At 48.9% G+C, this 15,648-nt stretch overlaps 1 protein-coding gene across 1 annotated transcript in view; it reads right to left on the bottom strand.

Annotated features, from left to right (window-relative positions):
* The window catches only part of LOC136620305 (very-long-chain enoyl-CoA reductase-like), a 46,213-nt gene extending 40,634 nt beyond the window's left edge, over window positions 1-5,579 (bottom strand). The window contains exons 1-2 of the mRNA XM_066595005.1: window positions 5,564-5,579; window positions 3,588-3,670 (exon numbers count right to left, since the gene is read on the bottom strand). Of these exons, the coding sequence (XP_066451102.1) occupies window positions 3,588-3,670; window positions 5,564-5,579 (99 nt within the window). The remainder of the gene's footprint in view (window positions 1-3,587; window positions 3,671-5,563) is intronic.
* Between the last annotated feature and the right edge of the window lie 10,069 nt (window positions 5,580-15,648).

The raw sequence follows: 15,648 nt of genomic DNA, 5'->3' as shown, positions 1-15,648 counted from the left end.
TTCTGCTATTGGCAGGGATTAAAGCCCAGGACCAAGTGCCATATATTTACCACGCTTGGTCATTAAGGGGTTAAAATTCAACCACTTGGCCTGTATTGTAATATGCTGTGTATTTTCTGCACGCAAACATACAGCATATACACTGCCTGTAACATATCCTAAGGACAGTGTCAGACGTGTGTATTATGAGCGCATATTGGGCTCACTTTACAGATGAGTGTTTTGGCCTGAGAATGGGTCTACTGAACTGAACTCAGCATATCATGGGTTTTGGATAGCAAATTAACAGTCAGGCTGAGAACTCATCCATAATACAGGCCCAAAAGTGTGCCCATAATACGGTCATCTGAAACTGGCCTTATTTACAGGGTAGGGTATATTACTTGGTACTGTTGTATTATGTTGCCACTGGAAGTTAGGGGTGGAGACATAATACATCTGGGTTGACATGCAGGGTGATGCCCCAAGCCTGCGATTGACTCTCCTGGCTGCCCTCTCAGCTCTGAAGTGCTGTGCACAGCTCGATCGCCGGGCCACCGCTGACCACACTGTCCTCTCCCCTGCCGAACCCAGTTGCCAGCAACACTGTTCTCCCCCTGCTGTTGCGCCACTGACCGCTGTGGGACAGCCGTGCTGTGCTCTCCGTAGCTTCAGTGGATGCAGCCACTGAGAGCTACTCCGCTTCCCTGCCTGCGCTCCCTTCTGCAGCTGTCACGGGCGCCGCTGCCGAGAGCACGATGGGGAGCGGAGTAGCCGTCAGCAGCCGTATTCCCCTGTGCTCCCGTCACCAGCTCTCAGGGGCGCCGATGCCGAAAGGGAGTGAGAAACACTCGCAGGGGGCGGACTATCTGTGAGCGTCTGCATCTTGGCAATACAACAGGGGAGGGGAGAAATACAGTGTCGTCAGTGGCGGCGTGGCCAGTGGGGATGATAGTCTGCACGGCACTTCACAGCCGACAGGGCAGCAAGGAACAACCAATCACAAAATGGGTGCGTCAACACAGCTGTATTATGTCTCCACCCCTAACTTCCGGTGGCGACATAATACAACAGTACCAAGTTACTGATGGGTGGTCATCCATCTGCTCGGACTCCCAGTGATCCCAAGAACAGTTGTCTGAATGAACAGAGCAGTTGTTACACGTGCCACTGCCACTAGTTCATTTTAGTGGGACCCCTGAAGTTGGCCAAGCCCCGACCAACTTAGAGAGCTGTATTAAAAAGAGTTGATGTCAGTTTGAAGTTGTTGTGGACATAGTGATTGTGGCGAAGAACACTTGGCAGCCACAGAGTGTAAGAATGAGAGTCTGTTTCCAGATAAAATATCTGAAGATACCTGGTAGTAGAGGTTATCTGTTGCTTGGCTCAAGTGCGAGAATCAAGCAGATGCAACTTACCTCTACAGAGATCTTTGTTAAAGTGAGGTGACAGAGAGTCCTATCTGAAGGAAAGACCTAACAAGTAGGGTCAAGAGGCCAGTGATTGGGGTAGCCTGAATCTGGGTCGGACAGGACATAAACCTTGTAACCCAAGGTGCCAAGAATAGACCATCAAGTAGTGCTATAGTTGAGTTGCTGTGAGTAACTGTTACCAACTGCCATTTGTAAATGCAACTGCCAAGTGTGTGCCCTCTTTGAGAGACTGCAAGATCTGTAAATATTGTAACCACCAAGCCAGTTGCCTCACTGACATCAAGTGCCGCATCAGAGATCGTTTGCCTCCCCTGACCTGCATTATATAGACAACACAAGCCTTCAGAATTATTAACCTAAGCCCTGGTGGATTTTCAGCCTACGCAATTGATATAGACATATTGCATTCCTCTGATTCGCGGTGTCTGAGGCATATACGCATGTTGCAGAAAAACCTGGCAATGCTGTGGAATCCTTGGAAGGATTTATGCGTGTGAAAAAGAAAAAAAAGAAACTAACTGACTGGATTGCTGCCATTTCTTCCTTCACAAAACCGTTAAATCAGCATTGCAAATAGTAAATCACACCTAAGAACCACATCTTTCCAAAAACAAAGAAATTAGCAGTCAGTGAGGAGACGATGATTAAAAAACAACACTAAGCCACACTCTGCTCTTAAAGACTTAGGCCCCTTCCCTAGAAACACAGATGAAAAGAAGAACATTGGGATGTATTAAATGAACTAATGGCATTTCCCCCGAGAACCAATAAGAGCATCAGAATCAGCTGTAGGAAGTGCAAAGGTACCGGTAAACCCCGGCCCTAGTACCTAAGATGGAGTAGGTATAGGGGGTGCAGAGGTAGCAATCGCTACCGGGCCCTGGAGCCTTGGGGGGATCAAAGTCCCCTCTACCGTAAGAAAACATTAGTATAAATGACACATGGATGCTTGAGGGGCCATGTTACAGATTTTGCATTGGGGCCACCTATGTTTGGCTTCTGCCTAATCTTTTAAGATTCTAGCAATGCCCCCGTCTGCAAATGTTGCATCTATGAGCTTCCTAAGAGGCCCAATGATGCAGAGAAAAGTTATGGTGGGGTCCCCATGTTGAACTTTTGCATCCGGGCCCCTGAGCCTTCTGCTATGTCTCTACCTAAGAAGACACCAGAATTGCAACTAGTACATGATAGATGAAGGGTAGAGATGAGCGAGCGTACTCGGAAAAGCACTACTCGCTCGAGTAATTTGCTTTATCCGAGTATCGCTGTGCTCGGGTCTGAAGATTCGGGTGCCGCTGCGGCTGACAGGTGAGTCGCAGCGGGGAGCAGGGGAGAGCGGGCGGGAGAGAGGGAGAGAAAGATCTTACCTCCGTTCCTCCCCGCTCTCCCCTGCAGCTCCCCGCTCCGTGCCGGCACCCGAATCTTCAGGGACGAGCACAGCGATACTTGGATAAAGCAAATTACTCGAGCGGTAGTGCTTTTCCGAGTACGCTCGCTCATCTCTAATGAAGGGGCATGTTAGAGATTTGGGATTGTGTACAGGTTAGGCCTGTAATCTGAATGGTTCTACTTTAGTTGTGTAGTGTCCCAGAATAACATCCTGGTCCCCTCTATAATTGTCATTAGAGATGAGCGCGCATACTCGCTAAGGGCAATTGCTCGAGTGAGCATTGCCCTTAGCGAGTACCTGCCCACTCGAGAGAAAAGGTTCCGGTGTCGGCGCGGGGGAGCGGTGAGTAGCGGCAGTCAGCAGGGGGGAGCGGGTAGGAGAGAGGGAGAGAGAGATCTCCCCTCCGTTCCTCCCCGCTCTCTCCCGCAGCTCCCTGCCCGCCGCCGGCACCCGAACCTTTTGTCTCGAGCGGGCAGGTACTTGCTAAGGGCAATGCTCGCTCGAGCAATTGCCCTTAGCGAGTATGCTTGCTCCTCGCTAATTGTCATACATGTCTGTCATATGTGGATGCACTGTGCAAATCTGTTATGTCTATTTTCTGTATGCGTGTTGCACAGCTGAAGTGGCTGAAGGGTTAACTCCCTTAAAATCATTGCCTGTCAGCTCTGCTGCATGTTGAATGTATCTATCTTATAGAGTCATGTGGTACAAGTGAGGTAATAAAAGTGAGTGTCAGAGAGCGGAAAAGGGTCTTCTTTCTGTGTTGGAGTAGGGTTCCCTCTTACCTGCTGCTCAGAGCTAACAAAGAGCCACATGGGAGCATCATCAGCTCCTGTGTTGGTGAAGATGGAAGAAGAGGAACGGCATCCTGTAGCACATGGGGTGTGGATGGAGGAGTGAGCACAGTCCAGAGAGAGATAGAGCAACCCAAATTCTAATTGTTACTAAACCAGGTACCTGTTCACATCATTGCAGTTAATCCATCCTGTGTGGCCATCCCTCTTCGGATCACCACACAGAAGTACGGAATTTCAACACCCACGCGGAGAATGTGCGGGGTGCATTTCAAACTAAGTCTTCTGCTAAGTAATTGTATTTTGCCAGAGAATATGTGGAGAGGATCTTGCTTTTTTGCCTCCTCCGGAGTATATTTTGTGCCCAGGAACGGTGACATATAAATAACGAGGACTATAGGGCCGTATTGTTCCGGTGTAATTTTTGCCTCCCAACTTCTGAGCTTCTACCTGTAAATATTACCGTAACTACTGCTGTAAATGTACCTGGAATTACCCGGTTTGCAACGTTATTCAAGTAAAGTTTTATGGGGCCTCAACTGTTCCTGAGGACCCGAAGTACAATAAACCTGTCCAGTGTTTATTGATGTGCCGTGTATGAATGCCGGTGTGTGGAACAATGGCGTGGCGAACTGACAACTACTACCCCCCTCATCCTGAGGAATACGAACCCCAATACTTTTCCTTCCCATAACTCCCTCTGGGAAAGTTGCGGTTGGCAGTCACTCTCAGGTTATATATATATAACCTAGACTGCCATAGTAGCCATTTAGTCCAGGATGGTTATTACAGTTGCATTGTTCATTATTTCATCTATGGGAGTGTCTAAAGAACTACTATGGTGCATCCAGCAATGGGGCAGGCAGTTGTCTGGTTATCAGCTATTCCAGATGACCTGATAAACACAAGTTAAAGGTCCTTTTACACTGACAGATAAACAGCTTTTAATGAGCACCAATCAACAATATAACAAGTTGATCAGCGCTCAATTAAGGACCTTTCACACTGGGCAATAGTAGGGGGATAAGGGGCTGTTGAAGATTTTTGGGGTGTTAATACAAAGCAAACATTGGGAATGACCATTCTTGTGAAAGTTTGCATGGCTATTCAGCGACCTATGTAAAAGGATCTCAAAAGTCTAGGATATGCTGACATTGGCTGCTTTGTAGTTAAGTGCACATGCCGTTTCTGACTTTTCTTAGCACAGTGACACTCCTGACCAGGTCCTGGGTTTGCTCTTACACAGTTGCAAGTAGGGCGTTGTGCTGTTTAGGACCTGCCTATCAACCGTGAAGGGTCACTCTGGCGAAAACACATTTTTCCGTCTCTGCCCCTTCACCTGATCGTCTGTTACGTACTGAAGGTCGGCTGTGTATTGGAATCACTTCCATGCAATGCAGCCTCCGGGCATCAGCACAGCATTAGCTGAGGCTATATCAATTTTTGCCTGCTGGTGGGACAGTTTAATTATCATTAGCTTCTCTAGTCTTCTAAATAAGCTAGGAGGATGAGCTGTGATCTCCTCTATTATAACTGTGTGACAGGAGCTGTGTGATCATCAGCAGTAACTGTGACTGGAATGACTGTGCCCCCTGCAGCCAGACCCTGCATAACAGCATCACATGGACTTAAAAAAAATGTAAAAAATCACTAGAAAATTAACGCATAACTTCAAGCAAATCTGAGCTGGTCAGAATTAAGATCACATGACCATCTGCGGAAAAAGTGCCCAGGAGTTTCAGACAGAAAGAAATAATTAACGAAGGTAACACTAACCGACATATATATTAGGGGACTGGCTACATAATAAATGAATTTAAAAAAAAAATCTGTGGAGTGGCCCTTTAATTACTCGGCGGTGATCCCAGGGCTGTAATCGTATTGATAAGTCAATGATGGCATATCCTAGTAATATGCCATCATTGTCTAGAGTAGGAGACTCTGTTTAATTAAGATGAACTTAAAACCTGGCTCCACCGGCATAATGCGTTTTTGCCCAAAGCACAGTGATAGTTCACACATCTGTAGTATTTTTGGAATCGGACCCTCCTGCAAGGTATATGCAGAGCCTATATCCCCCTCTTATGCAATGACAGGGTCAGTGTGACATTTACCTAGAGACCCAATAAGCTGGTGCCTATACCTGGAGAAAGGGCACATGCTTTTTTTAAAAAAATACTCATTTTATTGAACACACTATATAAAATATTTAAAATATTATTTTACAAAAAAAAAAACTATTAATGACCCATCCTCAGGATAGGTCATCAATACTTGATCACCAGGGATCCACCGCTTGGAACCCTAGACAGTCAGCTGATCGTCCAGCCCACTGTAAATGTAGTAGGTGGCTTCACTCCCGTTGATCTGAGACTTCCTGTTCCACCCCCGATGACTATGCCTAGCCCGCTGCACTGAGAGCGGACCAGCTAATCAGCTGAGGATCTCTAACAGCGGATCCCTGGCAATCAAGTATTGATGATTATCCTGAAACTAGGTCATCAATAGCATTTACCCAGAAAACTCCTTTAAGCCAGCACCAAGAGGCCAATTCCAAAAATTCAATATGATCAAATGGGGCCCATATTCTCCCCCCCTTTACATTTCTTGCTTTTCAGAAATACAGACATGTTAAGATGACATTCTAGTTGGCACCTGAGCGACCCAGGACAAAATGACATCAGTTACAAGTTACATCAGGCATCCCAAACGTTATGACATTTTTCTGGACATTTACTATTTTTTATATATAAAATATTTTTATATCTTCTTGTAAGGTTCATTGCATTTACGAGTTTCTAAAGTACATTCCAGCACCGTGGAAGATATATAGTATCCTTTGTTAGACATCCATTAAAACTTGGGTGTGCACGATTAAAAAAACGTCTGCTGACACGTTTAAACTCTCGAGGAACCTTAGTTGTACGGCTCACGAGTTGAAACGCGTCAGCAGACTTTTTTTAATCATGTGCATATCCAAGTTTTATTAGCTTTCTAAAAAAAGGGATTCAATATATCTTCTACAGTGCTGGAATCTACTTATGGTGCCTGAAGTTACTATCCGTGACCCTGTCGTACGTACAACGATGACTGCTAGTGATTCGGCACTTTCCTGCGCCATTGTTTTTTTGTATATTTACGAGTTTCTTCCATTTTCCAAGCGACAGATATTTATCTATCGGAGGGCGATCGCTTTTTGTAGTAAGAATAAAGTCGCTAAGTAAAATATGGGAATGATGGGGCCAGAGGGATTCATCTAGTAACATAGTAACATAGTTTGTAAGGCCGAATGAAGACAATGTCCATCTAGTTCAGCCTGTCTAGCCTCCTGTGTTGTTGATCCAGAGGAAGGCAAAAAAAAAACAAGAGCAGAAGCCAATTAGCCATTTTGGGGGGAAAATTCCTTCCTGACTCCCTAATGGCAATTAGACTGTTCCCTGGATCAACCCCTAATATTTCCTACCTGCTGTGTACCCAGATTAACAGTTAACCTAAGATAACCCAGTAAACATCCCTCGGGCGACTGTGGCACAATTTTTATTAAATTAATATGCTCAGATAATGAAAATGGAAAAGAACTCCATGTCTTCCAGGGGATTTAGTAATATAACTGTCCATAGATGTGAAGCACTCCACTACTGGCGGATCACAGTACATCGGAGGCAGTCCGGTTTCCCAAAATGCTATTAAAGTTGATTTATCTCAGTTTATATGCAATCCTGACATTATGCCAAATTTCTGTATAAACTGAATCACCCCAGGTACAGGTGCAGTCACACGGGAGACTGCAGGCTCTGGGACTGATATTGCACTTGCAAACCAGCGATTTTTCATGTGAGGATCTTTTTTCAGCACATACGATTTTCACTAGTAAAAATAGAAAAATGGCATAAAAACTTGCATTTAGGCTAAATTCATACAGACGTATTTGCTCCCACACAATTTACACATGCAATTCAAAGAGAATAGAATCCATTGATTTCAATGGGTTCATTCTAGAGATGAGCGAGCACCAAAATGCTCGGGTGCTCGTTACTCGGAACGAAGTTTTCGCGATGCTCGAGGGTTCGTTTCGAATAACGAACCCCATTGAAGTCAATGGGCGACCCGAGCATTTTTGTATTTCGCCGATGCGCGCTAAGGTTTCCTTGTGTGAAAATCTGGGCAATTCAAGAAAGTGATGGGAACGACACAGCAACGGATAGGGCAGGCGAGGGGCTACATGTTGGGCTGCATCTCAAGTTCACAGGTCCCACTATTAAGCCACAATACCGGCAAGAGTGGGCCCCCCCCCCCCCCTCCCAAAAACTTTTACTTCTGAAAAGCCCTCATTAGCATGGCATACCTTTGCTAAGCACCACACTACCTCCAACAAAGCACAATCACTGCCTGCATGACACTCCACTGCCACTTCTCCTGGGTTACATGCTGCCCAACCGCCCCCCTCCCCCCCACAGCGCACACCAAAGTGTCCCTGCGCAGCCTTCAGCTGCCCTCATGCCACGCCACACTCATGTCTATTTAGAAGTGCGTCTGCCATGAGGAGGAACCGCAGGCACACACTGCAGAGGGGTTGGCACGGCTAGGCAGCGACCCTCTTTAAAAGGGGCGGGGCGATAGCCCACAATGCTGTACAGAAGCAATGAGAAATAGAATCCTGTGCCACCGCCATCAGGAGCTGCACACGTGGGCATAGCAATGGGGAACCTATGTGCCACACACTATTCATTCTGTCAAGGTGTCTGCATGCCCCAGTCAGACCGCGGTTTTTAATTCATAGACACAGGCAGGTACAACTTACTATTGTGAAGTCCCTGTGGACCGACAGCATGGGTGGCTCCCTGGAACCCACCGGCGGTACATAAAAATATCCCATTGCATTGCCCATCACAGCTGAGGTAATGTCATGTTTAATGCAGGTGGGCTTCGGCCCACACTGCATGCCCCAGTCAGACTGGGGTTCTTTTCAAGTGTACAGATGTAGTAAAAACTCCGTGTGCACCTACAGCATGGGTGGGTGCCAGGAAGCCACCGGCGGTACATAGAAATATCCCATTGCATTGCCCAACACAGCTGAGGTAGTAATGTCGTGCTTAATGCAGGTGGGCTTCGGCCCACACTGCATGCCCCAGTCTGACTGGGGTTCTTTTCAAGTGTACAGATGTAGTAAAAACTCTGTGTGCACCTACAGCATGGGTGGCTCCCTGGAACCCTCCGGCGGTACATAGAAGTATCCCATTGCATTGCCCAACACAGCTGAGGTAGTAATGTCGTGCTTAATGCAGGTGGGCTAAAAATTTATTTGATTACACTGTAGGCGAGGGCCCACAAAAATTGCTGTATCAACAGTACTAATGTACCTGAAAAAAATTGGCCATGGCCAACCAAGAGGGCAGGTGAAAGCCATTAATCGCTTTGGTTAATGTGGCTTAAGTGGTAACTAGGCCTGGAGGCAGCCCAGTTTAACGAAAAATTGGTTCAAGTTAAAGTTCCAACGCTTTTCAGAGCATTGAAACATCTAAAAATTGTTTAGAAAAATTATGAGTGAGCCTTGTGGCCCTAAGAAAAATTGCCCGTTCAGCGTGATTACGTGAGGTTTCAGGAGGAGGAGCAGGAGGAGGAGGAGGAATATTAGACACAGATTGATGAAGCAGAAATGTCCCCGTTTTGGATGGTGAGAGAGAACGTAGCTTCCATCCGCGGGTGCAGCCTACGTATTGCTTACGTATCGCTGCTGTCCGCTGGTGGAGAAGAGAAGCCTGGGGAAATCCAGGCTTTGTTCATCTTGATGAGTGTTAGCCTCTCGGCACTGTCGGTTGACAGGCGGGTACGCTTATCTGTGATGATTCCCCCAGCCGCACTAAACACCCTCTCCGACAAGACGCTAGCCGCAGGACAAGCAAGCACCTCCAGGGCATACAGCGCTAGTTCAGGCCACGTGTCCAGCTTCGACACCCAGTAGTTGTAGGGGGCAGAGGCGTCACCGAGGATGGTCGTGCGATCGGCTACGTACTCCCTCACCATCCTTTTACAGTGCTCCCGCCGACTCAGCCTTGACTGGGGAGCGGTGACACAGTCTTGCTGGGGAGCCATAAAGCTGGCCAGGCCCTTAAAGACTGTTGCACTGTCTGGGCTGTACATGCTGCTCGATCTACGCACCTCCCCTGCTACCTGGCCCTCGGAACTGCACCTTCTGCCACTAGCGCTGTCGGATGGGAATTTTACCATCAGCTTGTCCGCCAGGGTCCTGTGGTATAGCAACACTCTCGAACCCCTTTCCTCTTCGGGAATGAGACTGGGAAGGTTCTCCTTATAGCGTGGGTCGAGCAGTGTGTACACCCAGTAATCCGTAGTGGCCAGAATGCATTGAATGCGAGGGTCACGAGAAAGGCATCCTAACATGAAGTCAGCCATGTGTGCCAGGGTACCTGTACGCAACACATGGCTGTCCGCACTAGGAAGATCACTTTCAGGATCCTCCTCCTCCTCCTCCTCCTCAGGCCATACACGCTGAAATGATGACAGGCAAGCAGCATGGGTACCGTCAGCAGTGGGCCAAGCTGTCTCTTCCCCCTCCTCCTCATCCTCCTCATCCTCCTCCTCCTGAACGCGCTGAGATATAGACAGGAGGGTGCTCTGACTATCCAGCGACATACTGTCTTCCCCCGGCTCTGTTTCCAAGCGCAAAGCGGCTGCCTTTATGGTTTGCAGGGAAGTTCTCAAGATGCATAGCAGAGGAATGGTGACGCTAATGATTGCAGCATCGCCGCTCACCACCTGGGTAGACTGATCAAAGTTTCGAAGGACCTGGCAGATGTCTGCCAACCAGGCCCACTCTTCTGAAAAGAATTGAGGAGGCTGACTCCCACTGCGCCGCCCATGTTGGAGTTGGTATTCCACTATAGCTCTACGCTGCTCATAGAGCCTAGCCAACATGTGGAGAGTAGAGTTCCACCGTGTGGGCACGTCGCACAGCAGTCAGTGCACTGGCAGATTAAAGCGATGTTGCAGGGTGCGCAGGGTGGCAGCGTCCGTGTGGGACTTGCGGAAATGTGCGCAGAGCCGGCGCACCTTTACGAGCAGGTCTGACAAGCGTGGGTAGCTTTTCAGAAAGCGCTGAACCACCAAATTAAAGACGTGGGCCAGGCATAGCATGTGCGTGAGGCTGCCGAGCTGCAGAGCCGCCACCAGGTTACAGCCGTTGTCACACACGACCATGCCCGGTTGGAGGCTCAGCGGCACAAGCCAACGGTCGGTCTGCTCTGTCAGACCCTGCAGCAGTTCGTGGGCCGTGTGCCTCCTATCTCCTAAGCTGAGTAGTTTCAGCACGGCCTGCTGACGCTTGCCCACCGCTGTGCTGCCACGCCGCGCGACACCGACTGCTGGCGATGTCCTGCTGCTGCTGACACATCTAGATTGCGAGACAGAGGTTGAGGAGGAGGAGGAGGAGGAAGGTGCTTTAGTGGAAGAAGCATACACCGCCGCAGATACCACCACCGAGCTGGGGCCCGCAATTCTGGGGGTGGGTAGGACGTGAGCGGTCCCAGGCTCTGACTCTGTCCCAGCCTCCACTAAATTCACCCAATGTGCCGTCAGGGAGATGTAGTGGCCCTGCCCGCCTGTGCTTGTCCACGTGTCCGTAGTTAAGTGGACCTTGCCACTAACCGCATTGGTGAGGGCGCGTACAATGTTGCGGGAGACGTGGTCGTGCAGGGCTGGGACGGCACATCGGGAAAAGTAGTGGCGACTGGGAACTGAGTAGCGCGGGGCCGCCGCCGCCATCATAGCTTTGAAGGACTCCGTTTCCACAACCCTATACGGCAGCATCTCAAGGCTGATAAATTTTGCTATGTGGACGGTTAACGATTGAGCGTGCGGGTGCGTGGCGGCGTACTTGCGCTTGCGCTCCAACACTTGCGCTAGCGACGGCTGGACTGTGCGGTGCGAAACATTGGTGGATGGGGCCGAAGACAGCGGAGGTGAGGGTGTGGGTGCAGGCCATGAGACGGTTGTGCCTGTGTCCTGAGAGGGAGGTTGGATCTCAGTGGCAGGTTGGGGCACAGGGGGAGAGGCAGCAGTGCAAACCGGAGGCGGTGAACGGCCTTCGTCCTACCTTGTGGGGTGCTTGGCCATCATATGTCTGCGCATGCTGGTGGTGGTGAGGCTGTTGGTGGTGGCTCCCCGGCTGATCTTGGCGCGACAAAGGTTGCACACCACTGTTCGTCGGTCGTCAGGCGTCTCTGTGAAAAACTGCCAGACCTTAGAGCACCTCGGCCTCTGCAGGGTGGCATGGCGCGAGGGTGTGCTTTGGGAAACACTTGGTGGATTATTCGGTCTGGCCCTGCCTCTACCCCTGGCCACCGCACTGCCTCTTGCAACCTGCCCTGCTGATGCCCTTGCCTCCCCCTCTGAAGACCTGTCCTGAGTAGGCGTTGCACACCAGGTGGGGTCAGTCACCTCATCGTCCTGCTGCTCTTCCTCCGAATCCTCTGTGCGCTGCTCCCTTGGACTTACTGCCCTTACTACTACCTCACTGCAAGACAACTGTGTCTCATCGTCATCGTCCTCCTCACCCACAGAAAGTTCTTGAGACAGTTGGCGGAAGTCCCCAGCCTCTTCCCCCGGACCCCGGGAACTTTCGAATGGTTGGGCATCAGTGACGATAAACTCCTCTGGTGGGAGAGGAACCACTGCTGCCCAATCTAAGCAGGGGCCCGAGAACAGTTCCTGGGAGTGTTCCCGCTCCTGAGCGGGTGTCATTGTAGTGGAGTGAGGAGGCTGGGAGAAAGGAGGAGCAGCAGACAGAGGATTCGGATTTGCAGCACTGGACGGCGCAGAACTGTGGGTGGATGATAGCTTGCTCGAAGCACTTTCTGACATCCAGGACAGGACCTGCTCACACTGCTCATTTTCTAATAAAGGTCTCCCGCGTGGACCCATTAATTGGGCGATGAATGTGGGGACGCCAGAAACGTGCCTCTCTCCTAATCGCGCAGCAGTCGGCTGCGACACACCTGGATCAGGAGCTCGGCCTGTGCCCAAACCCTCACTTGGCCCTCCGCGTCCTCGGCCACGTCCACGTCCACGTCCTCTAGGCTTACCCCTACTCCTCAGCATGCTGTATTACCAGTGATTTGATTTCCCAGGCAGGAAATAAATTGGCGCAAGCCTGCAGGCCAAATATAATGTTTTCGCTTTTTTGCAAAGGGAAGACCCCACTGCGTATATTCAATGAACAAGAAGTTTAATATCTGTGGTGTGGCCCTCAAAAAGTGTCACACAAGTATAGTGTAGCAGAGTTATTAACTCTAGCAGAGCAGGTATTTGCCAGTCAGGAAAGACAATGGCGCTAGGCTGCAGTAAAGCGTAGCTGGTTGCGTCTGATTTTTGTACGTTGTACACGCAGCACACACGTACACGGAGACCTTAGGACTGACACAGGCTGGCCAAATATAATTTTTTTCCTTTTTAGCAAAGGGAAGACCCCACTGCGTGTATTCAATGAATAATAAATGTCTTCTGGCCCTGCCTACACAATTCTATCCCTGTAGTATTAATGCCGGGTGCAATGGTCTGCACAGCCGGTTTTGAGAAAAGAAAAAAAATATGCAACACTGCTAACAGCAGCCTGGACAGTACTGCACACGGATAGAAGTGGCCCTAGAAAGGACCGTTGGGGTTCTTGAAGCCTACACTAACTCCTAACACTCTCCCTGCCTAACCCCCACTTCTGTCCCTATTGCTGGGCGCAATGCTCTGCAGATCCAATTTTGGACAAAAAAAAAAAAAAATACAGTGCTAACACAGTACTGCACACTAGTAGATGTGGCCCTGAGAAGGGCCGTTGGGGTTCTTGAAGCCTACACTGACTCCTAACGCTCTCCCTACAGCAGCACCAGCAGCAGCACTTTCCCTCAGCTAAGTCACAAGGCATGTGTGGCGAGCCGCGGGAGGGGCCGATTTTTATACTCGGGTGACATCTGATCGCCCCAGCCACTCACAGCAGGGGGGTGATATAGGGCTTGAACGTCACAGGGGGAAGTTGTAATGCCTTCCCTGTCTTTCAATTGGCCAGAAAAGCGCGCTAACGTCTCAGAGAGGAAACTGAAAGTAACCGGAACACCGCGTGGTACTCGTTACGAGTAACGAGCATCCCGAACACCCTAATATTCGCACGAATATCAAGCTCAGACGAGTACGTTCGCTCATCTCTAATTCATTCACATTTCTGTATTTTGTGTCTGCATTTCAGTTGAGCAAAAAAACGAAAAAACAAAACTCCTTATTCTCTACTTTTCTGCACAATAAAAGTCCCCCTAGCAGTCAATGGTGCACAATACGCAAGCAGATACGTAACATGCTGCGGAATTCCACGGAGAAAGAACACACCTGGAAGTCATTGGATGAATTAACCATTTCAATTGTTGGGTCTTTGTTTGCTGCGAACAAAAATGAACATGCCCTGTGGGTGGAGAAAGTGCAGTAAGATACACCGATACACATGGGTGTAACTATGGGGATGCGGTTGCACCTGGGCCTAGGAGCCTTAGGGGGCCCAAAAGGCCTCTCTTTTCCATATAGGGAGCCCAGTGCTATGGATAAAGCATTATAGTTGGGGGCCCTGTTACAGGTTTTGCATTAGGGCCCAGAAGCCTCAAGTTACTCCTCTGCCTATACATGCACAAAAAAATCTTTGTTCAGTGTCTAACATGCAGTGCCAATGGCTCCCCAGCTAAGGCAAAAAGCAGTAGAGAGGGGACATCCCTGCCACCTACCCAGAGGCGTAACTTGAAGCTACTGGGCCCCAATGCGAAACCTGTAACAGGACCCCCAACTATAATGCTTTATTCATAGTACTAGATTCCCTACATGGAGAAGAGAGGCCTTATGGGCTCACTAAGGCTCCTGGGCCCGGGTGCAACTGCATCCCCTATAGTAACGCCAGTGCACCTACCTATATCTTAGTTACAATATGAGGAATGCTGCCCATTCATGAGGATACTTGATCTGGCTTATTATATTAGAGATCTACCTTTTAAATTTAGGACCCACTCTCAATCCAATACCTCCGGTAGGTACTATGATTCGTAGAGTCAAAGGCCTTGGCTGTGTCCATTAAGGCCAAGGCCCACTCTTCCCTCCTCACTCCACCAACCTGGGAAACAACCCGAACTCTTGCTATCTGACGTGCTCTATCTAGACATAAAACCAGCTTGGAAAGGACACATCCTTAGGAAAAAAGTTACATATGGAAACACAAAATAGTGTGCACTCATACGTATGTCCCTGTGTCGTGGAAATTTGGGGAGGCCACCCATGGAGAGACGGAACCCGAGAGGGTGCTAGGTATTGTGAGAAGCACGGCTCAAGGTTCTGCTTTATTTTGTAAGTGCAGAAAACATTTTAGATGACTTAAAGGGGTTGTTTCACAAAACAAACTTAGCCCTTATATATATGTATTTGATTTTTGAGCGTTCAACCACAGGGAACCCCACTGATCACAAGATAGGAAGCCCTGAAGGAGTAGTGGTCTCTCACATGTGCATTCATATCAATGAAACTGTTGGAGATAGCTGAGTACAAGCTAGTCCCAATGAAATGAATGGAGTGGTAGTGCCCATGTGTGAACACTCTCCATTCATTAGGAGGTCCCTGGAATCCCTATTCTCATGATCAGTAGAGGACTCAGCAATCGGACACCCACCATTCATATACTTATCTCTTCGAGCTTCCACAGACGAATGTATGCGCTAATACTCAGGGTTTACGTGTGAGAAACATGCTCGTGAGATGGAATCCATTGAAACCAATGGCTTTGCTTCGTCACCTTTTATGGGCGCGAATTTCACAAGTGCAAAAACCTCCACAAAACACGTTCGTCTGTTTAAGACCTTACCCTGTGCATAGGGGATAAGATTGTTTCTTAGGACAACCCCTTTAAAGGAGTTGAGCCAAAAGAAGTCAGACAATCTAAATACTAATGACCACATGTCTGTGAGTGACTGAGTAACTGTGCGAGTTACATGTGATGATGTCACCATCATGTGATCAG

Source organism: Eleutherodactylus coqui, chromosome 3 (genome assembly GCF_035609145.1).
Source record: "Eleutherodactylus coqui strain aEleCoq1 chromosome 3, aEleCoq1.hap1, whole genome shotgun sequence".
Classification (NCBI taxonomy): domain Eukaryota; kingdom Metazoa; phylum Chordata; class Amphibia; order Anura; family Eleutherodactylidae; genus Eleutherodactylus; species Eleutherodactylus coqui.
Note: the sequence above shows the minus strand (reverse complement) of the source record. Positions and strands in the feature narration are given on the sequence as shown.